The sequence below is a fragment of the Lissotriton helveticus genome, chromosome 11 (genome assembly GCF_964261635.1).
Source record: "Lissotriton helveticus chromosome 11, aLisHel1.1, whole genome shotgun sequence".
NCBI lineage: Eukaryota > Metazoa > Chordata > Amphibia > Caudata > Salamandridae > Lissotriton > Lissotriton helveticus.
The window spans coordinates 307,236,799-307,264,553 of NC_136072.1; the positions used below are offsets into that span (position 1 = coordinate 307,236,799).

At 44.2% G+C, this 27,755-nt stretch overlaps 1 protein-coding gene across 2 annotated transcripts in view; it reads right to left on the bottom strand.

Annotated features, from left to right (window-relative positions):
- The window catches only part of KLHL6 (kelch like family member 6), an 815,903-nt gene extending 797,431 nt beyond the window's left edge, over positions 1-18,472 (bottom strand). For both annotated transcript variants that reach the window (XM_078665473.1, XM_078665472.1), the window contains exon 1: positions 18,086-18,472. In XM_078665473.1, coding sequence (XP_078521599.1) covers positions 18,086-18,345 — 260 coding nt within the window. In that variant the 5' untranslated portion in view covers positions 18,346-18,472. The remainder of the gene's footprint in view (positions 1-18,085) is intronic.
- Between the last annotated feature and the right edge of the window lie 9,283 nt (positions 18,473-27,755).

A 27,755-nucleotide genomic window follows, 5' to 3' on the forward strand; every position in this document is an offset into this window, starting at 1 on the left:
CATGGCAAACTAACTGAACAAGCATTTGCAATACAATAGGTCTTGCATTTGCGAAAGTTTGAGCTATTGGCATTGTAAATGACAATGCCTTTTATTTATGCGTTTGAAAACCTGCAAGCTGCGCGTAAACAAGCACTTTGTACTTATAGCTCTTGCTTATGAGAAGCAAAGCTGGCATTCTCCTTTACTGACAGCCTTGCTTCTCGTAAGCAAGGACTATACATACAAAGTGCATGTTTATGCACTGCTTGCAGGTTTTAAAAACAAATGAATAAAAGGCATTGTCATTTACAACGCCAATAGCTTCAACTCTATCAAATGCGAGACCTATTGCATTGCACATGCTTGTTGTTATATATGGCTGGTAATATGGTAAAATGCAACAGGTATCAAAGTAGGAGTGCATGTTTATCTGTTGAATAACATGCTGATTAATTAAATAAATGTGGAAATATACAGTTTTATGACTATTCGCAAAACACAAAATAAATATGGATAACTACCAATAAGATGGCTAAAAAATAAATATGGATGAATACGGAGGGAAATGTTAAAAAACTAAATACCATTAAACCAGGAGCCCTATCCATGACCTGCCTTTCACTTTGGCTCTTGGCTCTAGCAAAAGGCATTATGTCATAACTCAACAGTAATAACTTATTTCAGATAAACAGCTACATCATTTCTATATTACAGATGACTAACAAAGTCACAACTTGACTGTAATAAGGAAATTAGAGACAGGTTTTTATAGGAGATTGCACTCTCTTATATATTTTAACTGTGATATTGCATGCTTTGAAGATACTTCATGGCTAATAATGAACAAATAATGAACACATATACTCAGGATTATTATTATTTTTTCAGTGAAATGGAGTTATTGCTTTATCGATGTGCTATAATAGTTTTTTACCTTAAAATGCAATAAAGATTAGAATTTAACACGCTTGTACAACTAAATGTAAAAAAAACAAAAAAAGTGCATTAATAATAACTAACAGGTGACCCAGGGGCCCGATGTAGGTAGCCCTTTACCGATCGGAATCGGCCGAAAATACCGATTTTCGGCCGTTTCCGATCGGTAAAGGGCTATCGAGATGTAGGGGCACATTTTCGGTAATTTTACCGAATCGTTATCATTTCCGAATCGGTAAAGTTACCCAATCGGTAATATTTACCGATTCGGTAATGATGACGATTCGGTAGAACTACCGAAAATGCAATGTAGGTAGCCAATGTTCCATCAGCACATGGCCTACAGAATCGGTATTTTACCATGGAATACAAATCCATGGTAAAAAACCGATTCCTGTGTACATGCACATCTGTGCATGTACACATGTGCCATGTGACAGACAGACGTGCCCTTAGGGCATGTCTGTGTGCCACATTGCACACATGCCCGTTTTGGGGGTGCTAGAGGGTGTCAAAGTGACACCCCCTGCACCCTTGTGAATTCTTTAATTACCGATTCGGTAAATACCGAATCGGTAATGCCTAATCATTCCTATGGGCTTCAAAGCCCATAGGAATGAATGGGCATTACCGATTCGGTATTTACCGAATCGGTAATTAAAGAATTGTTAAGGATTCGGTAACGAATCCAGATGTTGGGACCTACATCCCATTTACCGATTTTTGAATACCGATTCGGTAGGATTCGGTATTTCAAAATCGGTAAATGGGATTTACCTACATCGGGCCCTAGAAGGTATATATTGCTTGGTGTTTTTAAATAAACGTGAGGGGGACACGTAATGCAATCTGCCATGTGAGAAGGTGACCCACGGTTCCCATACAGTAAAAGAAGTTCCCGACCTCATATTTAATTAAAATCGAAATGTTAAGATATGCCACACACATTAGCAGTTTTCGGGGTTTTTTTGCAAATTTTCTTTACATTTACCAGGAACATCAATGTAAAGTTCTTATCAAAAGACCTCTGAATAGAAACTCACACTCTGTTTGACCCATCCCTGGCAGTATTAACAGTTCAAGTGGTGGGCCCAAAGGCAACCATCTGAACAGGACCAAAGACTTCAGACTCCCACTCCCAAAGTTTTATCTCAGAAGTAAACAGCTAAATGAAGAGTAGGAGCGGCCATACTGACTCCTTGAACCTGGAATCATATCAGGGTTTAAAGAAAGGATAACAAGCTGGAAAGGATGAAGCTTGCTACAAATCAAAGCTGCTAAAACAAACTATCCTTTACCCTCTCACTTTCCGCCAGACAAACTAACTTCAGAAGCTTACCATCATCAAGAGACAATCCTGCTTTGGCATGGAGTTCAAACACCCCTAGGAACTCACGTCAAAGGTCAATCCAACGGAGCAGCCCGGACACCCAGAAAGCTATATATGTATATATGCCATTTCAGACTAATATGTAGTTTGGAAATCCAAAAGAATATTACAAAAAGAGACAAACAAGCAACTCTTCCTCAAGTGCCAATTGAGGCAACCAACTTTACGCCCACTTAAAATGAAGCAGTTGTTTAGTTGTGAAAAGCAAGAATGCTGCAGCTTTCAAGCGAGGACAGGGTGTCCTGTGCAGGAACGAACTTGGTTCAGAATGCTCTGCGAAACTCGCCCTTGTATTCCACAGCAGCTACAGTGAGCAATAATCTGCCACCAATCTCCAACTCAACAATCGTGCTGTCAAAAGCAGCATGCACCAACTGCATGCTGATGGTCGATAAGTAGATTTACGGTACCTGAACAAAACTTAACCAGTAGCTATGGATAACAATACCTAATCAATTATTTACACTAACCGCATAGCCATTGATTTTAATCCATATAAGTTGTGGAAGTTGCTAAGGCCCAATTTTTCTACCAGAAACCAGCAATAAAAGAAATTTCCTGGCATCACCTTCCTACATTAGCTACTATCATAGTCATATCTAGAAAATATTATTTTGTTGCCTTCCAAATTACTGCTTGAAGAGGCTAGATATTCCAGAGTGTAGCTCTTCGTTTGCAGAGTTAAACAACTCCAAACAACAACATGGACAAGGTGTCACTGAGTGCAAGTTGAAAGTAGTGAGCAAATAGCACCAATCCAGACATTTTTCATTAGCTGCACACGGAGAAAAAGCAAGCCTTTTTTTGACCTGTGGTTTCATTATCGAAGTGAGTGCCAAAGACGCCCAAGTTTGACATGTGCAATCAACAGATAACTTGACACTAGTAAATTCTGCTTGCAGAAATTTATACGATGCACGAGAGGTATTTTACACAGGGAGAAGACATTCTCTGAAACAACGGTGGTTAAGATTTACCAAATGCGAGCATCCTTAGAACCTACTCCTAGATAAGACTCTAACAGAGTGTCACACAGGGCCTAAAGATTGCTTGGATAGCTCTTCACAACCCAACAAAACCTCGCTGCAGGGTCAGCTCGCCTCCTGCTCCATTACTAATGACGTGACGATCTCAACCACCAGGAACTAGCAGTCAAAGCACCTGAGGCGTAGGTGAGGAATAGGCGTGGTTCCCTCCACCAATCTATACACTTCTCTATTTAGCTGAGTTAATAAGGTTGTTCTCTCAAGCTTTGCATCACTCCAACTCCCCAGGAGTCTCCATAAGTTATGCATAGCTCACTACCGCTTTTGTATTTAACTGAATTTTAAAAAGGAAAAACAACGGGAACTCCGATTCAAGTGGTCTAAGTTACAAAATGGGGAACACTGAACAGATAATCTTAAAAATGTTGTCGCTTTTGTTACAAATGGTTTATCATAGTCGAAACAACCTGTCTTCATACTTAACATGGGATACATTCTCCAGTCTACACAAGTCCTCTGGGTTTCCCAGGCTGACGAACAGGGAATCCTTTACCAGTTACCATAAGGCGTTCTCGGACTTTCCCAGAAGTACAAAAACACACACACACACACACACACACGTCTCAGCATACTGAAGTGGCGTTGACTCTGCTCCGCACTACTTGTAAGTCACCCTTTGAACGATAGGTTACCTAGGGCCAGTTCACAGCCATGCAGCCCCAGCTCAGGTATGTATTTATAACCCTCTCTGTTCTCGGACTGTCGAGATATTCTCCCTGCAGGGCTAAGTTTCCGTCATTGCTCTTAACTTTAGACCTATCCGGCTACCCGTGAACTCTGCTAACCGATCGGTAACTCCAGGAGGTGTGCTATTGACGTGCCGTTGTAAACATTTATTCCAGATGAAAAGCATCCGAAAACTTAAATCATCTCCCAAAATGCAAGTAAAACTGTGTTGGAAGCAGTAATGGGAGTTGGTTCCTAGGCGCAGTCTGTATATATGCTTACACTTGTATCTGTTATGTTTACTGCCTGTGTGGCTATAGACGTGCACGCATTGTAGACAGCTGAAGCTTTAGAAAGAGTGGGAGGGCGGGGTGTGTGTGTGTTTACGGAGGGGGGGGTTCTTTGTCCGCCTTTTCCTACGTGCTGCCAGCCGGGGACAAGAACTGCTTACTGGGCTGTCCTGTAACAATACAGCGCCGGCTCGCCCCGAGCAGGCGCACAGCGAGTGGTGCGTGCGCAGCAGTAATCACGCCATATGGCGCTTCTGCTCAAGCGCGCACCCGCGCACATGCACTGCAAGCTGTGGCCGGCTGTGGCATTTTTTGAAGCCCTTACTTAAAGTCTCGACAGACCAGCGCAAGCGCTGGGTCAGGCAAGACCTAAAAAGCATGAACTTACTGTCACACAATGGAAGCATTTAACTCTAAATATATAGAACCAGTCAAGGACTGGCAGCTCTGCAGCTCTATCAAGTTTCCTTCTTGATTGCTCAAAGGAAGGGCGAGTCCAATAAGTAGCCATTGTCCACAAAATCGTTCACATGGAAGATGTCAAATTTCAACTTAAAGGGGTCCCAGCTTGAAGGTAAAAGCCACAAAGTGCAAAGAACCTCTTTGCCATTCATGCAGTTCTCAATTGAAGAATATTGCCAAAGTAAATTGCAATGCACCAATCTCTCCCTGACATCAGGGAAGAAAAAACACCCAGGCAAAGACATCCAGCATGAGATTCAATGGGAGTTTCAGCCATAAGGAACAAAAATCATGGACAAAAATAGTAGCAAAATTATGATCAACATAACAAAAAATAAGGGAACAAATGAGTTGGGACACATGAATAGCTCATAAATGTGTCATCAGACATGTTTCAAACAAGAACTGATATCACATACTTGATTTCATGTTAGACAGGGAACCTCAGGAAGATTCCCATGAATGGACCACCATTTTAGAAAGGGCAGTCTGACAGGTTGTCCAAACCTCTTTCTCATAACTCATGGCATCGACTTAACATATACAGAAACCCAAGTTTGGCATCCTTTACACAGCGCAGGGCTCTGCAGTCCCTTCACCGCCCCTTCTCGTCTGACTCTTTCACTGATCAAAGAACACCTATCTGGGTCATCACAACAGGGGAAATGATATTACGTCGATGTCAAAAGGATGCCCAGCCACAGGCTGAGAACAGCATCCTAAAACATTCCGTCTGACTGCAATAAACACACTGTCTTATTTTGGATACTCAAAAATTCTGGTAAGCTCTCGACATTGATGTAATAGTAACACAAAGTGAAGTCCTTTCCTCTACAATCCATCTTCTTTAACATCACATGATATTCCATCTCCATAGGTGTAACAACCTCTTCAATTCATGGGTTTAAGGCTTTGGAAGGGACATGTCAAGAAAATTCTATTAGAATTGCTACAGTACGATATATACATTACACAATATACACATTTACATTGCAAATTCTAAATTTGATATAGGTGTCGTATAATTCTTTAAGGTGGACTGTAAATATGCTTAGGACTTGTTTTTTTTTTTTTTAATAATTAGCTTTATTAGAAAATCTTTAAAAAATAAATCATAAAATCTCACAAACCAATAATATTTATTTTACATTATCACAATACAATTGCAAACCAATAAAATCAAACATGAACATTGTTACAAAACAATTAGGCTTTTCCTTATCCGTATCACAGAACATAAAAAGCAAGCACTCTTACAGGAAATTGCTATAGAATTCAGTTGTTTTACGAACAGCAGTGCTGGCCAGACATTGCTTAAACTTCTTATCATGTATAATAGGTCAAATGTCAAATAAGGTAAAAAGGGACCCCCTGAAACTAGTAAACGTTCCTAGGACAGGGAAACAATACTTTGAGTAATAACAATTCCTAGGCAACTGAACACCTGTCTAAAATCAGGTTTGACACATACAGATTAATAAACAGAAACTCAGTGTACTGACAGACGAAAAAGTTGTAAAAGTTTTTTCGTTTTATTATTGCATGTGTAAAAATCTGAATTGTAAAACAATCACAATATCAAACACATATCACAATCTGACAATACATATAAAATAATGTTTTCATCAAATCATAGTACAAAAAAAGGACACATGAATCAACACTAAATGATAAAATACTACAAGGGTTGCTAAGTCTGAGTAGGTAAGATTACAATCTCTACACGCGTTTCGGCGTAACCAACGCCTTCTTTAGGAGAACCACTTGAATTTCTGTATGCAATAAAAACATATAAATGACTTGACATTATGCATACAACAATACAGTACACTGAGCGCCAGATGTAGGTCGCCAAATACCGGTTGGTAACGGCCGATTTCGGCCGTTACCGACCGGTATTTGGAGTTTGAGATGTAGGGGGCCTAAATTTACAGAATCGGTAAAGTTACAGATTCGGTATATTTACCGATTTGGTAAAATACCGAATCGGTAAATTTACCGATTCTGTAAATCCAGATGTAGGTGGCACTGAAAACAGTGCCACAGGCCTGTAGGAATTCGTTATTTACCACCAAATAATACTTGGTGGTAAATAATGAATTTCTGTGTACATACACATCTGTGCATGTACACCGTGCCATGTGGCACACATACATGCCCTAAGGGCATGTATGTGTGTCACATTGCACACAAGCCAGAATCAGGGGCGCAACAGGGTGTCAAAGTGACACCCTGTCCCCCTTGTAAACTCGGTAATTTTACCAAATAGGTATTTACCGATTCGGTAATTGACATTGATTCCTATGGGCCTCAAGGCCCATAAGAATCAATGGTAATTACAGAATCGGTAAATACCGATTCGGTAATTACCGAATCTTACCGATTCGGTAATTGAATCGGTAAAAATACCTACATCCCGATTGCCTGTTCTTAAATACCGAATCGGTATGATTCGGTATTTAAGGATCGGTAATCAGGGATTACCTACATCTGGCCCTGAGTCTGTTACGCAGAAAACATGGTGCATGATACATATATAATAGGGTGTTACAATGGAGCACTAAAGTAGCAGCATTTGGCAATGGAACCAAGGAATGAAATTAAAAACAGAAAGTAATAACAATAAACAAAGTGTACCAGAGGGAGGAGAGAATAGCCCAAGAGGGACCCCAAAATGGTGACAAAGATCTTAATATATTGTGTGAAAAATACATGGAAATAAAGAACCAGATGGTATCCCGTGATGAAAGGCAAGAAAATATGTGACTAAAAAACATAATATAAGGTGCCCGTAGTTATGAAACTGATCAAGGCTTACCTAGAGATATTATATACTTAAGAGCCACTGGGAGCTGGACAACGGTCTCTAAATATATGAAGCGGCTTCTAAATGGAATAAAAAAGAGGCTTTGAGAAACCCATTGCATGGAGCATCCAAGCAATGAGGCTATTGTGATAGTGGATAATTACCTATCTGATGCTTTAGAAGTGCAGAGTCGAGGATATACGACAATGCGGAGTAATACAATCAGGGCTCCTAATCGAAAGATTCAAGAGAGTCGTTCAAACGTTGGTTACGCCGAAACGCGAATAGAGATTGTCATCTTACCTACTCAGACTTAGAAACCCTTGTGGTATTTTATCATTTGGTGTTGACATTCATGTGTCCTTTTTTTATATTATGATTTGATGAAAAAATTATTTTATATGTATTGTCTGATTGTGATATGTGTTTGATATTGTAATAGGTCAAATGTAACATTTGCGTGGTGCAGCAGAAAAGGGACATAAAAACAGAAAATGCTAGGTGCTTTGAGTCGAAAGCCCATCACAGGGACAATTTTTAAAAATCACTGACCAATCGTTAATTAGTAGGAAGGTAATTAGACAATGAAATATATCAAGTTGGAAACAAGCTAAAACAAAGCTATGCTGAGAAATGTGAACTGCAGTAAGATATGGCTGAACCCCATAAGTAAGCAGTGTAAGTTGATTTTTAATGACACTTGGTTTGGCCATGTCCCTTAAAAATCTTTGGCCGCTACGGTGAGATAAACATCGATTTTTTAAGTCTTTTCTACTCATAATAAATAAAACATCAAGTGTATCAAAGACATTTAGGATGGCTGAGATTCATGCAGAAGAGTTTCACATACCTAAACCACGAAAATGTGCCACAGTTAATTTTAAGCAATCATTCAAAATCATACGGTTTAAGACGATAACACCGCTAGTCCAAATTTTATGCCACAATTATAAAGATTAGATATTGATCAACTCATTTAAAAACGGAACTCCCAACTCTGCATGGCAAACAAAGCTAGATCAACTGCTAGGGACAGCCGAAAACGTTCCTAAGAAAGACATTCTCTAATTTCGTGCGCTCAAAAACATTTTTAAATCCCCAGACTCCCGCTCCATAAAGGGCTATGGATCCACATTTAGAATTATAAATAGTTAACATTACCCCAACTGGTTTATCCACTAGCTTACTAGCGAATTTAAGAAGAGCAGAAATAGATTTGTTAAAATACTGCAATCTATATTCTATGGCAGTGGTCCATGAGCTGCATTCATCGAATAAAATTCCAAGGTAACAGAAGGTTAAGCTAAAACTTAATGTTACATTATTAATCCTAAAATCTCGAAACTTCTGTTTGTACCCCCCCCCCCCCTCCCCCCGAAAATCATAACAACGGAGTTTCCTATGTTAACAGATAAACCAAGGTCATGTAGTCTGGAAATCTACTGAGTAACTGCTGCAGACCCAGTGGGGTTCAAGACACGAGCACATAATCGTCAGCATAAAGCAGACAAGGTATAGGTCGGTGGCTGACCTGGGGGCGTGGGGGTGCAGCAAGTGCTGCATAAGGTGGTCTCTAAACTGTTAATGTAATGTGTAATCAAAAATGGTGCAAGGTCACAACCATGTCTGATCCCCCTCCCAAGAGCAAAAGTGCTAGTACATTCTCCCTTGAGGCCATATGGTACTCTCGCCTTATCCTCAAAATATAAAGCTCTCAGAAAGGCTATGATCTGATGGTCCAACCCCAGTTCCTGTAAAATGGTCTGTAGTTTGTTATGCAGGATGCTATCGAAAGTGCTCGATAGATCTACAAAAGCTCAAAACAGTCGCCCTTCTTTGTAATAATATATTTGCCAACAAATAAATCGAAGTTAAGACTCTGTTCAATTGTCTCCAAACCTTTCCAGAATCCATACTGGATATCCGCAAGTATGCTATTGCACTCGGCCCACTCCTCCAAGCCATTCAACAAGAGTCTCCCAATTACTTCAATCAGAGAATCGAGGAATGAGTTAGGGCGGTACCAAGCAGGTTCTGCAAGGTCACCCTTTTTGAAAATAAGGACAATTATGGCCACCGACCAGGTTGTAAGAAAGCCAGAATGGCAGCAGGCCCGTCACACTCTTGTTATGATAGGGATCAACAAATGGATTTTGGCCCTAAACAAATCAACTGGAATTCTGTCCGGGCCTGGGGTTTTACGGCCCTTGCTATCAGTAATGGCTCTATTGACTATGTTCAAGGTAAAAGGTAAGCTGCTGAGGTAAAAATTCACAATACCCATAGGAGAGTAGTATCGAGTTCAGAGTACAGCAGAGTCGGGTTAGAATATTTCTTCAAAAAATGAGTAACCCATTCTGACTCATTAATTGCCACCTCAAGAATAGGAGGGGATTCAACCCTTAGGAGGGGGATGTTAACGAACCACCAAAAAGTACAGGTATCTCTTAACACACTGGCTTCTATCAGAGAATTCCAAGCTCGACTTTTTGGATCCCTTTTCCTCTTTTTAGGGCTTGCTTATATTCTGATCTACACTTTCAGACCTCCCAGGGACAACGGGACACATTTTGTAAAGCTGTTTGTGAGCTTTAGAGCAATTGCTATCAAACCATCGGTGCCTTTGTGAATTGGTCTTGGATGGCAGTCTGATAAGTGCTGTTTTAATGTCATATGTTATTAATAAACGAGCAGACCTAACATCGATGTTCTTGGAAGACATATTAAAACAAATATCGAAAGCACCCCTTTAAGCAATGACTAATTTTTCAAGAACCATTTAAGCGAATTATCATTGCAAACTGCTAAACCTGAATTATCAATTAGGTGTTCCATGTGAGTATTATGGCGACTGAAATCCAGCCTAAGCGATATGGACTGAGAACAATGGTCACTCTTGCATGTCTGATGCATCTTGAAGTCAACTAAAATAGACTGACAATTAATAGAACATAGAATATAAGTGATAATAGAACAATGTCCTCCCCGCAGCATGTAGGCTTGAACGAAACACATGGAGCATAACTCATTAGAAAACCAATATTACATTTCAACAATGTGTTATTCAACAACAGGCTGTATCCACAATAGGAAAACTGGATTAGATCATCATTGCTTGAGTTAGTCAGATCACAGATTTCTTTAGCTGGAAAAGGACAAAGACGGATATTAAAATCACCACCCCTTAACATAAAAATGTCCTTCCTTTTATTGCCACTGATTTTGTCTAGTTCCTGTTCAAGCTCGGAAAGGACCAAATTAATGGCAAGGAAAGGTATATTATTATAAAAATTCACAACAACAAGGTTTACATTAATGGTAAAATTACCAATAATGATCAAATAAAACTGTGAGGGAGAGTCAATTCTAATTGTATAGTAAGGCAGACAGTTACAACCAAAGATGGAGAACCCCCCCTTTGGGTCTGTCGGCAAGAGATGGTACAGCGGCAAGGTGGAATGTCTTAAAGCTGCTTATGTGTATGGGGTCCACGTCCAATTCTCCTGGAAGAAGAGAAACAAAACTGTAGACACAAATTCCATCCAGAAGGGAAGAAGTAACTTGGAGCGGAGACCCTCCACATTCCAGAAAAGAAAGTTTTGACAGGAGGGCAGCTCAATAGTTGATGGCACAGGATTGAGAACTGACGGTGTATGGCCAGTCACAGTTGGCATGAGGTGTGGGGGTTGAACTCAAGGGCAAATGGACCACGTCTAAAAGGGTCTGTGCACAACCTGATTGGAGTCACTCTGTGCCACCCAACTCACACTAAGTAAAAGGATGGGGGGACGACAGTCCAGCATCGCGTCATTATGATGCACCTGGTTAAAGAGGGACCCACCCACAAAGGTAGGAGGGAGATAGAAATATACCAAAGGGAGAGCAACCACTGGGTGTGGAAAAGTAGAAGAACTGACTATAGCTTTGTTCAAAATAGATTGCGCCAGAAAGGGGTCTTAAATGTCATTACTATGCAGTCACTGGATAGGGCTTGACTCCACTGACGATCCCGTTTACCCTTCTAACCACTTTCAGGTCCTCAAAAACACATTGGGACAGGCCGGTTTTCTCACCCACCAAATGTATTGATTTATTTTTCAAGCTCTCCCAGGATTCTGAGCCGGGGTTGCTAAGGGATGGATCACTACAAAAGGTGTTGCTTCAGGTGGGAGATCCATGTTTCTTGATGGGCCTCAAGTAGCTGGGTTATGCACAATAGCCTTGGATTTAACAGGTTGAATAAGGAAACTCATACTTGAACGAGCATAAGTGTTAAGATTTTGGGAGATCAAAGCAGGACCTGTTTCCTACCTCACCTTCAAGACCTGTGAGTATTTGTTTCCAGCCTCACCCTCAAGACACTCATGTTTGTGCACATGCATCCCACTGAATATGCGTGCATCTTCTTATATATCATAGCAATATAAGCTTAACACTCCTATAAAATGGCTGATAAATGTGCAATTGCCTTAAGTGCTCCAAGCTGTGCAGTCAGACAGCACAACTAGTGAAGAGCTTTACAGAGCCAGAAAGTATCTCTACCTCATTCGCTGTCTACTACGTCAGTCCCCTCCCTCCCAGTGACATAATGACTGCTCACATTTGCATCATTACCAACCAAAGGGGCAGTCCAAAGGGGCAGTCCAACGAACCTGAACCAAGGACAGTCTGTATATACACCTAACAATGCTTCAAGAGGCAAATTGCTTTAAAAATATACACTATAGCACATAAGTCCAAATCTCAAATCAAACCATTATGCAAAGAAATAAAAAAGAAAGAAGGAAAGAAGAAGAAACCCCTAATGCAAAAAACAATTTCCCAAAAAAATATATATAAAAAATGTATTACATATAATAAAAACAATTAAGACAATAACGCTCAAGACAAAATGCTGGTTTACAAACAATACATATCACAGATCAGACAGGTGGCAAACGAAAAAATATACGTTACAATAAAGGAAAAACATATACAAAAATAATGTGTCCTTAGATAATTTTTGGCCACATAAGCATCGACGGCGTTTCGACCACTGTACAATTACACGGTCATCATCAGGACTCTGATTTCCCTTGAGCGTCACAAACAATTCTGATTAAACACACGGTCCAACCATCTTTCAATTAGGTTGGTCAGGGATTAATAAAATGGCAAGTGTTGCTTCAACCCGTCCAGATTAGTGTTGGAATTCAAATTAGTCACATCTATCCTTTGATCAGGAAATAGAGTCTGCAGTCTGGTGAACAAATCACCAAAATACTTCCTCACAGCAGTAGGTATTCCTTTCCGTATTCCGTTCAGAATTCAGGAAGTGACACATTATTTTTGTATATGTTGTTCCTTTATTGTAACGTATATTTTTTTGTTTGCCACTTGTCTGATCTGTGATATGTATTGTTTTCATACCCGCATTTTGTCTTGAGCGTGATTGTTTTAATTGTTTTTATTATATGTAATACATTTTTGATATTTATATTTTTGGGAAATTGGTTTTTGCATTTGGGGTTTCTTCTTCTTTCCTTCTTTCTTTTTTATTTCTTTGCATAATTGTTTGATTTGAGATTTGGATTTTGTGTTATAGTGTATATATTTGAAGCAATTTGCCTCTTGAACCATTGTTAGGTGTATATGCTCACACTTGCAAGCCTGTCAAGTGTCACACATTGAGGGTTAAACTAATGCATTTTAAATGTTATCCCCGCATTACCGCATGCGCCATGATTTATCATCCAAATCAACTGAATCAGTTGAGCTCAGAGCAGCATCTGACAGAGCAAGCTTTTAAATTGCAATCTCTAGAGTCCATGGTACAGAGCCTGAAAGGCTATAAGGAGTCAGAACCCTGCCTCTGAAGTACCACTCTTTGTGAATCTGGCTGTATTCTGGTCTGTTGACCCTGAATTAATGAAATAATTTGCCAGTTAGCATGATACTTTCAAGTTTAGAGGCACATTTATGAGAGGAGTTGTGTCGTGGTGCAAGAGTGACGCAAGTCCAAAATGCGATTTATAAAGCCACGCAAGCCACCTTGCATGGTCCTGAGTGGCTTCATAAAGCAGGACTAACTCAACACAGTGCAAATCACTGCATGGCATTACTCTTCCTGGGGTAATTGATGCATAATGCCGATACCCCATAGCCCCCTCCTACCTCTGGCATGCAAGTGACACAAAAAATGGGCGCACCAAAAGAAAGGACTACGACACCATCATTTGCTGGAGAAAAACTTGCTGCAGATTTATTTTTGCACATGAAGGCAATACAAAATTGAGTTAGCTTACGGGAGATCCAGGACAGCCAGTGGGTGAGTAAACTAAACTGAGCGCCCACCTTTATGGCCAAATAGTGCCTGGATTACATACCAACGGGTACTATAATCTTGGGGGTCCTCATCCTAGGACCTCCCAACACTGAACTCACACAAAATATTACTTCAGGCGAGCAGAACAATGAGCACATTGCCATACCTGTGGGAGAAAATCTTTATCATTAAAATACATAATCAGCAATGGCGGGAGGATGAACTTCAACAAAAGAGTAGAGCAGCCACCTGGAGGTCTAACTAGGTCCTGGCACCGAGGCGGAGTGCGTGCATGTGGCGTCAATGTTTGGAATTAAACTTAAGTCATCCATGCCCAATACACAAACCTATTTACACTTGTGAAAAGTGTCCACTCTGTCTGAGACTAAATTAATCTTGCAGCTCAAGATGCCTGAACGGGCATTGTAAAACATCATCTCGAATTGAGCGGAGGATGAACAACCAGCAAGGAAAATGTATTCATTCACCCCAACGTGGGGCCCGGACCCACAACCCGATCACCTGAACCAGTAATGGCATGGCCATGAAACATAACCCTCACTCAACCCAAGGCAATTAAATCAGGTTAAAGGAACTGGTGGCAAATGAACATGTCCCCTGTTAAACCAGTGACCACCTCCGGAACCAGCTCCAGTCTCTTGCCGTACTGGAATTTGCCCCACCGATTATCAACTTGCCCCTCATCTGCCCCTTCCAACCAGCATTCGACCTCGTTCAGAATCATTTAAAGTGGCCCAACCATTACCCGCCTTAATGACAACCTCGCCATTGTAGCTGAGCATGTGGAACCCTTGAAACGCAGGAATTGAACACCATTCGATATCAGACGGACCTGAGTCCGTCCGACATCAATTGGATACTGGGACCAACTGTAAAGAACTGTCCTATTCTTTACAATGGGCACAATCATTCCAACCGGAATGCATAATATCATTGTAAAGAGAATAGGTACAGTTTATCCCTGCACCCTGTGGGAGGCACCTCAAGGCTTTTTTTTTGCATATTTATATAGCGCGAACTCGACCCAAAGGTATTGGAGCGCTTTAGCTGAGCACTGGTTACTTACACATTCAGGCACGGGGAGATCAAGTGATTTACCCAGAATCATAGGATGATGACGCGACCCCGAGGCTCAAACCCTAGTTTCCAGCACCAAAGTCGGCAGTCTAGCCGACGGACCACATCCTCTCCCCTGACTCCCATGTACTGCCGGTGATCTCTAATGCTGTCTGCATGCTCTAACTCATGGCAGCTCAAGTGAGAACTGGACTGGACAGTCAATGGAGTACTAAAATGGTATAGAAGATAGCAGTGCTGCATAACATTAATTCTGCATCATTTCCTTTGCATATTGAAACACAAACTTATAATGGTATTTTAGATAATTGTAAGCAATAGGGGCATATTTGAAAGCAAATTTAAGCTTATGTTTCAGTTAGTTAAAACCATAACAACTTCGCTAATTAAAAACCAACTATGATATGTTACGCTGTGTAGCCATGATAAATATGTGCAAAATAATTCAAGAACTCATTCAGCTAGTTACTTGCTAGTATGCAAATGTTTTTAACGGATATGTGTTTAAAACCAATCCAGAATTTGTGCAAAAAATAGGCAAACGTAAAAACAAAATTCAATGAAACAATTCGAAAGGTCGTTCTCCTAATTACTTGTTGATGTGCAATTATTATAGTAGATCAGTTATTAAAAACCGAACCTAGATTTGTACAGAAAAAGCAAACACTGAAAAATAAACCTATCACAGCAGAATGACAACAAATATTCAACTTAAATCTTTACACACTTCCCGCCTCTGAGCGCTTTTTTTGATCGTGGAATGATAGTCAAATGTGTAGACCTTACTCGAGCTTTACAACGGGCACATTTTTGCTAATGGGAATTGAGGTATCAAATGTCACTTGGGTGAAACTTGCTCACATTATGTTCACCGTATAAAAGGTGGGGCTGTTGGGAACCATCTAACAATCTTTTAGTGCTAGTGCAATAAGCAATTCTAACTTGTATTTATACTGGGCCTCGCCACAGATACACATTCCATCATTAGTTGTCTGTGTGAAAGACAGACAGAGGAAGTAGGTTAGCAATTATGCTTCAGCTGCCCAAGTGCGGAGTGGTTGGTTCTAGGCCATTAAATGACACATAATCACTATTTTCTTCTCGTGTTAAAGTGTCACTCAAAATGTCCCACACAAGCACCACGCATTGAAATGTCACACATAAGCCCACCAAAAAAGAGAAATGTCACACTTATGCAACCTAACATCCTTGCGGCGATGTTTGGTGGTCTCACCGCAGTAAGAAGCCGACAGTCAGGCGCTTTTACTCTTCCCAGATGCCAGGGCAGGGTGATTTCACGAAGACTGATCAAGAACAAAACTAAAGCGAACCACAACTAACTACTAAAAGACGAATCCTTACAAAGTGTCGATTTCCCTGCGGCTAACAATAAAGACATCCAAGAGAACAGCACCAAAGGCATGGATAGGAAGGCTTCTTCGATCTAAAATGTGTTTATCTTGTTGACTCAGCCTAACACAAAATGATGGGGACCCCTGCAGAATGCGATTGAGTGGGCCATGAGATTCCATATCTCACAGATACTCATAGGCTTTAGGCCGAATGGTGGCCCTTTGAAAGGTGTGGCCATATGCACTGCAGGGACTGTAGAGGACTGCATTACCCCTGTGGACACAGCTATCAGATATCATCAGGTCTACCCCGTCCAAGGAGGTATCCAAAGGCTAGAGTGCCAAGACTGAGCGCCTGATTGAAAACACGCTCTGGAAGAGACAGGCCAACTCATGAGTGTACCACAAGGACACAGATGCTCAGGTGAGGAACATCCTTTTCAACGAAGCCCTAACAACCCGGTACCATTACAACGCAGGTTTTAGAACGAAAGTCGTTACAACGACTTTCGCTGGAGGGCGCTCTAGGATAGGGAATAGTTTAATTTACAATCTAACACCTTCCCTACTATCCACGGGGACTGGAGTTGGAATAGTAAATTAAACTATTCACTATCCAGCGCCCCCCAACTCAAGTCGTTGTAACGACTTGCGTTGAAAAACCTGCGTTGTAACGGTACGTGTGGTAATACCATGCGTTGTATCGTCATACATCCGCTCGGGTCAACCTCAGCTGTTCAGTATTCCCACTCGTGATTTAGTCTAACTAAAACGCAAACCCCACGGGCAGTAATCGGACTGTTGAGTCTGTTAGTAGCTTTTCCCAAATGTTGTAGGACTTTGATAAGGATAGTTTGCCTTGAAGCACAAACTCGCTGAGGGGCCTTCGAAGGATCTGTACAGCTCCCCCACACTGGGCTTAAAATCCTATGCAGCCTATAAATCCATGAAGGGGGTACAAACACTGTTACTTCCACAGGTCCGAGCCGGGGGCGTAGCTTCCATTGGTGCAGCGGGCGCAGTGGCACCGGGATCTTGGGTCCTGAGGGGCCCCATGACTGTGATAGGTCATCAACTAGGAGCCCCCTCATTGCAGGCTCTTTGAACCACAGCTGCTACGCCGGGATACCAAGGAGGCTGTGCCTGTTCCTAGCAAGGGCTCCCCAAAATATTCATAAACCTGCTATTGTTCTCGACATAGGCAAGGAAAGTTTTCAGCTACATGAGTATTGATAAAAACGTTTTAAGTGTTCGTCAGATGTTCCCTAGGCCTTTCATAAAAAGCAAACTATTCCTGACAAGTGACAAACCCAAAATACTTTGTGTAAAGAAGGTTAAAGTTCCACAGCTGCAGCCCTGTTTAACACAGATAAGAGCAGCCTCATGCTTTCGTCTCATCGAAGCGGTGGGCGCCGCAGGAATGTACAGTGGCCAACATCCTCCTTCAAACAGGCAGCGGGTTCTTCCTTATTATGAAGTCTCAGGAAATAACGGCGAAGTATCATATTTCGAGAGAGACTACGGAAACAGTGGAGGTCAAACTTGTTACAATGCTTCTGGACGATTTATTTATTTATTTAATACCTTACTGGTAAATTGTTTCAGGCACAGCCTGAAACGACCTTTTTGTAGCCATTAGAGGATAATTTACGTTCAAATGAATATGAAATATGTTATGAAATTGAATGCTCCTACTTAAATCACCAAACACTACGACATTCTACAAAAATGTAAGAAACCAGGGACAATTCACCTGAAATAATTGCTGGCTGCAGCCAGGACCACCCGGTGGCAACAGAATTCCTTGCTCTCCACACAGAGCACCACATCCGTGAGGGAGTTCTCCAACCGAAGGTTCTCCAGGCCATTCTGAAGAAGCAGCGACAGGCCGGCGTCATCAAAAGACAGTCTATCCCCTCCTGAGCTCTCTACGACCTCCTGAATGTTCTGGGCGCATTCCTGCGTTATGGACACTGGGGGCTCTTCGGAGCTCTTCTCCACCGTGCCTTCCATGTGAGCAAGGCTGGGGCTTTTCTAGCTGCTCTGCGTTTTGCCTCCAGTGAAAGAACTCATCGGTTTCTGTTGGGTTGCATTGCAGAAGTGATGCGAGTTTCCTGTCGCTGACACTCAAAGTTATCTGCAGCTATCACAGGCAAAACAGGAAACCTTGCACTTTCTCACTCAGTAATCGTAAAAACAAAAAACGGTTCTGCAGCAGCTTTCAGTCAACTGTGTGTGAGTTTGGGAGGGACTCAAGATGTTTGTGACTTTTAAAGATTAAGGTTGATAAAAGGAAGCCCTGATGTCCCGCCCTTTATGTCTGAGCCAAAGGCATTCAGTGGATTGTGCTCCAGTGACCACTAAATAGCTGGACTAACAAGTCACTGTTGGAGTAGGTCAAAACTTTTGCCACTGTTTCTTCTAAAAAGCACTTTAATTGACAAAAGCTTCCATGGACAGCACATCTCATGCCATACTATGAGGTAAGGTTTACACCAAGGGCAGATGGGCCAAGAAGGGTATAACATTACTTAAAGCCTGCTGAAATTAGATTTGATTCTATCTGATTTCAGTTCTAGAAGTACTGAGTCCTGCCAAACGAGCAGTGGCTGCAGCACTGTGACTGAAAGTCCATTCAGAATAAGGAAGCAATGGAGGCTACTCAGGATTAATAAGATATATGTCATTTCATTTCGGCACATTTTAGAGAAGTGTGATGTCAAAGGAACTGTTAAAGTAGGATTTTACTTTTCTTTGCATTGAACCATCAACCAACCAAATATTTTCAATGATAACTGAAATGATTTTCAATGATACATACATTTTTAGTATATTTTTCTAAATGTGTTTGTAGCAATACCTCAAATCCTATCACTAATGACAACCAATCATTGTGTTAACGAAATAAAGTTCTCTTGACTGACTGACTGACAACCAGTACCCTAGCCCTTGATCCGAGGCCCAATGCTAATCTCAGCCTGACCCATACCTCATTAAAAGGGTGTTTCCAGCCCTATCACTGACATTGGCTCTAGCCATGTACCAACCATAATCTTATTCAAAGCCTGTTACTAAACCTTACCAAAGTCCAAAACCTTTATGTTTCCTTGAGCCCTATAGTTACCCTCACTAGTACATACCCCATCCTTGCCCCTAGTCATTTTCTTGATCATAAACCCCATTCTTGCACTTCGCTTGACTTTCATCCTTACATGAACACTAACATGGCCCTTACGCAAATGATAGCCATGACCCTTGTCCTGAATCTGATTCAAACTCTTATCTTAACCCTTACCCTAACCCTGCCCCTAACTCTACTTTGAACCTATTTGCTACTTTGACCCATGTCTAAATCCAATCCAGAATCTAACCTTAACCTTGGCATTTACTATTACATTGTCATTAACCTGAGACAGAGCCACACTAGATCCTTGACCTTTAACCTGACACCGACTGTAACTTTATCCTTAACCTGTACCTTCACCCAAGCTATCTCTACCATTTACCACTTTTCAAAGCCTTTCTGTGATCCTACCCTTAGCTATGACTGAACATAAATCTAAACCTGTCTCTAATCAAATAATAACATCCTAATTTCCATTTAATGTATTTCTCTGTAACCCATTTTTATTGAACTTTGGATAAAGTGTCAAGATGCTGATAAATAGGAAGCAATAGTCAATGTGCATGGTTGAGTGCAGAAAAGAGTGAGACATATATAAAGATTAGTACATGCCAAGAAAAGGCAGGGTCTTTCAGTTTGTAGGTCGAACCTCAGCGGGGCAAGATAGTGATTCTTCCTTTGAGTTTGACATCATGCATACCAGGACGTTTGGTAACAAAAACCCCTATTAGTTAAGCAGTAAAGCAATCAAACCAATCAAAAGTTCTTCATTCGATCTTACAATAGAAGATCATTATAGTTTACAATGTAAAAAAACGATATGTAATAACAATAAAACAATGAGTTACAGAAAAAAAATATATATATTCGATCATGCAAGTTAAAACATCGTTAGAGTTAAGAAACCCAGGTGTCATAGATGCTCTTGTTTGCCTAAAACCATAATTTATGCTGTTAAAAAGTTCAATATCGAAAGTAAAAATCATGGGTATTAGGGAACACAGAGGTTATGAATACTCTATATCTAAAAAGAAGAGCCAATACAACGAAGCACGCAATTAAAAATTAGGCAAGCTAAGAGAGCCATCTTAGAGTGCCAAGAATCATGAAGCACGGTCAAGTAAATTAAAAGGAAGGCATTCAGATGTACGTCAAGAAAGGCTCACATTATACATTTCACAAAGGCAAGGCCAGCATCGCAATTTAAAATAACAGATTTACGCAAAAATGGTGCACTTTTCGGGAAACTTCCAACACCTTTGTAAATATCATAACAGTCCATCTATGCACCACTGCATTTTCTAAAGTTATGGTGTAAAAATGCAAAAACGCCTAGTGAGGGGAAGGTAGCACCTGCAAAAGAAAACGAAAAGTAGCAGGGTTTGGGTGGACTGCTAATCACAGGGGCAGATACAAATATCTGATGGGTAAAACTGTTCTAGCGAAAAAAATAGTAACCATCTAATACACCTGACTCTGAAACGCGTCAGCAGCATGCTTTCCCATGTGCCTTGCACCAGGTTCAGGGAAGGTGCCGTCTCCACAGTCGTTTGCACAAGGCAATAATCCGTTACAGCAGGTTTCACGAATTCAAGGCCTTCTTTCTGTGCCTTTCTGTTGGAGAAGAAGAAAACTTTTGTAGGAGAAGAAGAAATCCTGTATCCTGCTTAGTAATGCGCTCCGGGTGGTCATAAATATAGGGATAACCTAGAGCAAGTGAAGTCTCTCTGATATATTTTATCCAGGAGATTTTCAACCCATTTGCGCATGAGAGACAATCCAAAATTATAACCCAGTTTAGATTGGTTTATTCGTTTACCCAAATTGAGCAACCTAATACTAGCGGGGCAAGCCGTATAAAATCCTCCACATATTCTAGACCTAACTCTTGATGAGAGACAAAATGTGCAGTGGGTGGGGGAATCCCTAGCATTCCCCCACAGACCCTATTTACTTCTTTTTGCATACTATGGACTTCCCTGTAGCCCCAGAGACCAGTGCTGTAGGTCAATATAGGAAGACACTTCCTCTTATATTTTTCCTTAAGAGGTGTGCAGTATGCTGCAGTATCTCCTCTCTATGATGACATGCTCTCTCTGTATGCTTCTATTCTTGTATCCTCTTGCCTAGGTCATTAGTAGAATGTAGTTATGTCATAGTGCTTCTCTTGAATGGAGTTGTTGATACTTGAGGCTGAGTGTCAGTTGATGCTGAGGCTTTGGTTGTTGGATGAGATCTTCTACTAGGATTAAACCTGCTTTTAACAAACCATCTGCATGGAGCACCTTACCTCAAGTATGCAACACTAGCGTAGTCTGTGGTATATATATTATTGTTGGGATGACGCGTGTGTATGCACGCGCGTCATCCACAAACAATGTGCGCATTGTTGTGGTTTGAATGTGTGTGACGGGGACAGTTACCGGCTATTCAAATGTATACGCTGTTGGAGACACTGCTCAAATAAAGTTCCTCCTACCTTACTGGAACGGATTCTGTTCTTCATTCCTTGGATATTACAATACTTCCTTTTGCAACATAGTCGGCAGATGCAAGAAGATCTCAACACAATGACAAGGCTCATTTAAGGATGTCAGTAATCCGGTGAGAGACAACCCTTTTATTGACTTTCAACACGCTTTACATATAGCGCTATTGACATTAAACGTGCGCCACCTTGTTACTCATGCTGAACTGTATTGCCTCTTACTAGTTATAGCTTATTCGTCTGCTTACGTCTTCTGACAAAGCTTAACTAGTCTTGTTTGCTCTACGTAAATTCAGCCAACGAAGTTCAGCCAACAACTTGTGTTAATGTTCTGCCAAACCTCTTGGTATTGGGATATCTCTGCTGGTTTATGAACTCATTAAAAATTTGTAGCCGTTGTACGTCTCGATAGACGGCCTCTACAACTCGCAGCGGACCTGTCTCGAGCGTTCCAACTGCCTTCTGGTCGCTCAAGTGCGTCCTTACATATGAGTGACTTCAGTAAATACTATTATTCATCTTATTTCTATCTCAGCCAAGCTCAGCTGCCAAGTTCAAGAATTTCTTACCTGCTCCCAGCTCTCTGCATTTCAGCCGTTTCTTTGTGACGCTCGCATTGCTGGACTGAGGCAATACCCCCAGGTCCCTTCGTCCTCGACACCTTCATACTAACAAGTGGAGATGACCATCTCCCGACAGAAAAAAACAAGAGGAATGCTGGGACACTAATACTGCCCCTCCCCCCAGGAGTACATAAGCAGTACTTACCCAGCAGCCCTCCTGTTCTTTTTTTCTGTCTGTCGACAGAATGGTTGGTGTGCTGGTGCTGCTCCTGCTGGGCTGGAGTGGCAGTGCTTCCCTTCTTCCCCCCGCCCGACTGCCTGGCTGTGTGGGCGCTGGGTTCCCTGGACTGCCTCCTGGCCTGCCGGGCTTTCTGGGAGTCAGTCTCTGCTTGGTGCGGTGTTGGAAGGATGTTCCCGGCTTTGCTGTGTGCTGCATGCACCTCCTGGCCCTTTGTGGCTGGGGCTGGAGTTCCCGGTTGCTTCCGGGTCGCGGGCTCGTCTTTCCGAGCCTGGCCGGGGTGCCTTGCCTCGCTGGATGGGCTCCTTATGGCTTCTGCACGATGGTGATGTGGGGGCCTTGTTCCTGGGGTTGGCCCCCACTCCTGGTGAGTCCCGATTTCGGGATCCTTTTTTCTTCTGCCTGGCGCTCTTGGTGGCTGTTTTTCTGCTACTGCCATCCTGTGTGTGGTTCCTGCCCGTTTTCTTTCTGTTTCACTGGCAGTGTGGGCTCCCTACGCAGCGCCGCTGGAGAGCTGAAGTGTTGCCTGTTCAACGCATGCGGGGGCCTCTGATGTCCAGTTCGGGGGCTGTCTCCGGTGTCCTCTGCTTCGTTCATGGAAGCTCGTTTGAAGGGTTTGTGCCAGATGTCCGGGGCTGTGTTTCTTCCGTACCTGTGGAAACATGAGCGCTGTGTGTGGAACGCGTCTTTTGTTCCCGTTCCCTGCCCTCTGTTCCGATGCATTGTGGAATGTTGGCGCCTTTCTTGCTGTGTGTTGGGCCTCTCGTCTGCTGCGGCGCATTGCAATTGTTCCCGTTTCCTGCCCTCTGTTCCGGTGCCTTCAGGACGCTGTTGGCGCCATTCTTGCTGTCTTTTGTTCCTCTCTTTTGCTGGCCCGCCTGTGTCATCTGCTGTGGGGAGAGGAGTTGGCCTCCCAGCTGGTGCGGTCACCCTCAAGTCTTGGGTACCGGGTTTGAGTCTCGGCGGTGACGGGACAGCGTCCTGTGGTTCTGGGCGGGTCACTTATTAACCCATTGCCTTGCGCGTGTTCAGGTATCCTCCTGTATCGCGACTGGTGCCTTTTTGCTGCCCCTATGCCTCTCCTTTGCCTTGGGTGTCCTGGGCGCTGTGCCTCCGCCTTTCCCTGAGCTTTCTGCGCTCGGCCGGCGAAGGGGGGAGGATGTTCGGGGATTTGCTGCCCTGGGATGTCTTCCGTTTTTTGGCATGCTTATGTGACATGCTTATGTGGCATGGAGCGCTGGGGTGTCTTGTTCCTTGGCTACTTGTGTATGTGTTTTTGTCACATTTGCGGTGGGGGCCTTGTTGTGTTGTTGGCCCCCGCTCTGGCTGTTTTCACCCCCACCTTTTTTTCTTCTAGGTGCTGCGTGGCGCTGGGCTCCATGGTCCTTCTTGTGCCTCTGGTGTCGCTGGCACTCATGGCCGTGGGTTCGAGTCCGGCTGCTGCTATCCTGATGTCCGGTGTTGGTGGGTCCTCTGTTCGCCTGCTGATGCCGGTTCTGGGGTGATGACGGGTGTGCCTTCTGGCGTGTGTCTTGTCCCTGGGTCGGTGCCTCCTGGGGGTACCGGGGTTTGTTGAGGGCTTGGGTTCAGCGCTGTGCTACGTCCCATGTTGCTTTTTGGGGTGTCCTGCTGCTGTCTCTGGAGTCCACGCTGCTTGCCTCCTATGTGGCTTGTTCCTGGTCTACTGCCTTGCCGCTGGCCCGCCCCGGGTCTTGCTGTTGTTGAATGGTGGGCGTTCCAGGGGTCTGCTCCCTTTGGTACTCTTCTTCTGGGAGTGCCCCTGCTCTTGGCGGCTCTGTGGGCGTTTGCTCTTTCTGTTTGTGGCTTGCCTCGGGTTGGCGTGGGTTCCGGTCGCCTCTGTGGTGGCTGGTTCCTTTTTTCGCTGACTCTACCTTTGCTTGCTCCTGGGGTTCCCTGTATTGTTGGGGTTTTCCTGCGTGCTTGCTTGTGCCTTGCTCTCTCTGGTTCCGGTTGGCCTGCCGTGCTGTTCTCCCTCTGTGGCCTTGCCTCCGCTGCGGGCTGGCTGTTGTGGCCTCTGCTCCGCTTGGGTGTCCTGGTTCTTCGCTACCTGGCTTCTGTGTGGTTGGTCGCCTTTGGGGCTCCTGGTTCCTGGTCCTGTTCCTCCCGCCCCTTGGGCTGTGCCTGGTACCTCTCGTGGGTGCTTGCCTGTGTCATGCCGGGGGCTCTTTGGGGTGCTCTGTCCCCTCTGCCTGCGCTTGGGTGACTTGTGCTGCCTTGGGTGCGGCTGTTCTGCTTCGGCCCTGCCTGCGCCTGTTCTCGTCTGTTCCCTGCTTGGTGCCTGTTTGGGTGCCTGCCTGGGTCTTCCTGTTGGTGTGGGCTTCCCTTTGCTCCGGCCTGGGGCTTCAAGTGTTGTCCGGGGGCTTTTCTGTGTGCTTGGCCTGGCTGCTTCTGCACTGGCTCCCGCTGGGCTGGCCTTTGGCTTGCTTCTGGTGTTTCCTGTCTGCCCCTCCTGTTTCTGCCGTGGTGCCTGCCTGGTTTGTTCCTGGCTGGGGCCTCCTGGCTGCTGCCGGTTCCTGTCATGCCTCCTGTTCTCCGGGTTGGTGTGCTGTCCCCGTGCTCCACTGTCTGCTCGGTGTTGTGCTTGGTCGAGCCGGGTTGGTCCCTGCCTGGCCTTCTGGGGCTGCTGGGTGCTGTTGGCTTCCTGGTCCATCTGCTGTTGGGGGTGTTTGCTCCCTGGGTTGTTCTGGTCTCGTCTGGTTCCCTTGGTGGGTGCCTGGCTGAGGTTTCTGCTGCTGCTTCCCGCTTCTGCCTGTAGGGCTCCTTTTTGGGCTCTGCTTCCTTGCTGATCTCTCTTTGGTTCCTGGCGGGGTGTTCTGCGGTTAGGGCCGCTTCTGGTGGTTCCTACTGGGCCTCCTCCTACTGTTGGTTCTCTTCCCGGGCTTGTTTACCCGGTGTTGTGGGCCTGCATGGAGATCTGTGGTTCCGGTTCTGCCGGCTTCTTGCTGGTTGTGTGTGGCCTCGGGCTGTGCCTCCCGGGTTTTCGGGCTGTGCTGTCCCTTTTTGGCCTGCTCTGGGGGTTTGTTGCCGGCCTTTTCCGGGTTCTTTCCTGGTTCTGTGGTTCTGGCTCGCTCCTTCCTCCCTTGCTTTCCCGGGCTTTGTTCCCGGTGTGGGTCTGTTTGGGTGCCCCTTCCTCTCTGGTTGGGGTGCTGTTCTGTGGTGCTCGTGCCTCTGCGGGTCCCTCCCTCCTGGCTGCGGGTTGTCTGTGGTTTCCTGCTGCTTGGTCCTCTGCTCTCCTTCTGGGTTTGCTTGGGCCTGCTTTCCTCCTGTGGGGTCGGGTTACTTGACTCTGGTCCTGGCTTCCCGATTCTGTTGGTGTTTATTGGCCTCTTTTTTGCGGTTTGCTTGGCTCCTCTCCGGCGTTGCTGGTTTGGGGCCTTGTGGTTTTGGTCTGGGTGCTGTGCTCCCTGGGCTTTCCTTTTCCCGCTGCTCCTGCCCTTGCTGCTTGCCTGGCTTGGGTGTGGGGTTCCCGGGCAGTCCTGTGTCTTTGGGCGCCTTCTTTGTGCGGCCCTCTGTGCCTCGTTGGGTGGCTGCTGGGGTTTCCCGGTTGCTCTGTGCTCCCCTCATGCCTTGTGTTCCATCCCTTTGGGGTTGGGGTTTTCTGGGCTTGTGCTCGGTTTCTCTGTTCCCGACCTGGTTGAGTTTTCTTTGTTGCTGGTTTCCGGTCTTGTGGGCCTCTCCTTGTTTGGTGGGCTTTCGGCTGGGTTCTGGGTTTCTTCCCTGTCCCTGTCTTTTGGGTCGGGTTCTCGATCCTGTTCGGCTCCTGGGTGCTTGTTGCTTCCTGGGCCTCCTCGGCCGGGTTTCCTCCTCGGGTCTCTTGGGCTCGCGTCCTTTATTTTTGGGTGTTTGGCCGTGTTTCTGGCCTGTGCTTCTCCTTCCTTTTTGGGCTGGGTGCTTGTGCCTGCGCTCTGTTGGCCGATTCTTTCTTTGGCTTTCTTCCGGGTTGTCTCGTCTTCCTGGTGGGTCTGCCTGGCCGTGTGTGCCTTCCTGCTGGTTCTGGCCTTGGCGGTCTTCTCCGGTGGGTTGGTTTTGGCTGGTCTTGGTGTCCTGAACCGGGTCCCGGTTTCCGGCTTCTCGGGTTGGCGGTCTCCTTTCCTTGGTGCCCTGGCCTTTTTTCTTTATCTCCGGTCCTTGTCCCTGCTGTCCTGTTCTGGGTTGCGGACCGGCTGTTTCCTGCGGTCTTCCTTCCTCCTTCTCGGTGCTCCCTTGGGTGGCTGATTTTGTTGTGGTTTCCTGGGTGTGCTTGTGCTTGTGGAAGGCCGGGTTTTCTGCTTTGGTATTCTCCACTTGTAAGTATAAAGGTGTCGAGGACGGAGGGACCTGGGGATAATGTCCTATTACTTACCGGTAATCTTCATTACTCAGGGTCCCGTATTCCTCAACACCTTCATTCGCCCCTTCCTTCCTCCCGGGCGGCCGGCCTTCCTGTCTGGGCTTGTTAAGTACAGGAGGGCTGCAGGGTAAGTACTTCTTATGTACTCCTGGGGGGAGGGGCAGTATTAGTGTCCCAGCATTCCTCTTGTTTTTTTCTGTCGGGAGATGGTCATCTCCACTTGTAAGTATGAAGGTGTTGAGTACTACGGGACTCGGAGTAATGAAGATTACCGGTAAGTAATAGGACATTTCTCCTTACCGGTTTACGTCTGCTAGCACTTCCTGTTTTTCTCTGGGCTAGAGATTTGCTAATTTCCATCGCTTAGTTTTCCCTGCATTTGCCGAGTGTAACCAGATGCTGTGTTCGTCAGTTTGAGTTCGCTTCAACAAATTACCTTCACTCCTTGTGTGTCTAATCAATGACACACACATTAATATTACTGTATTTGGAGTTGGACTTTTGCACAATGACAGGCACATTGTTCTTTTGATAAGGATTTCGTTGCATCGCGTTTCAATTCAATGATACGCACATTTACACTTAGGATTTCCTTGCATCGTGTGTCAATTCAATGATACACACATCGTGTGTTAATCCAATGATATGCACATTTACGT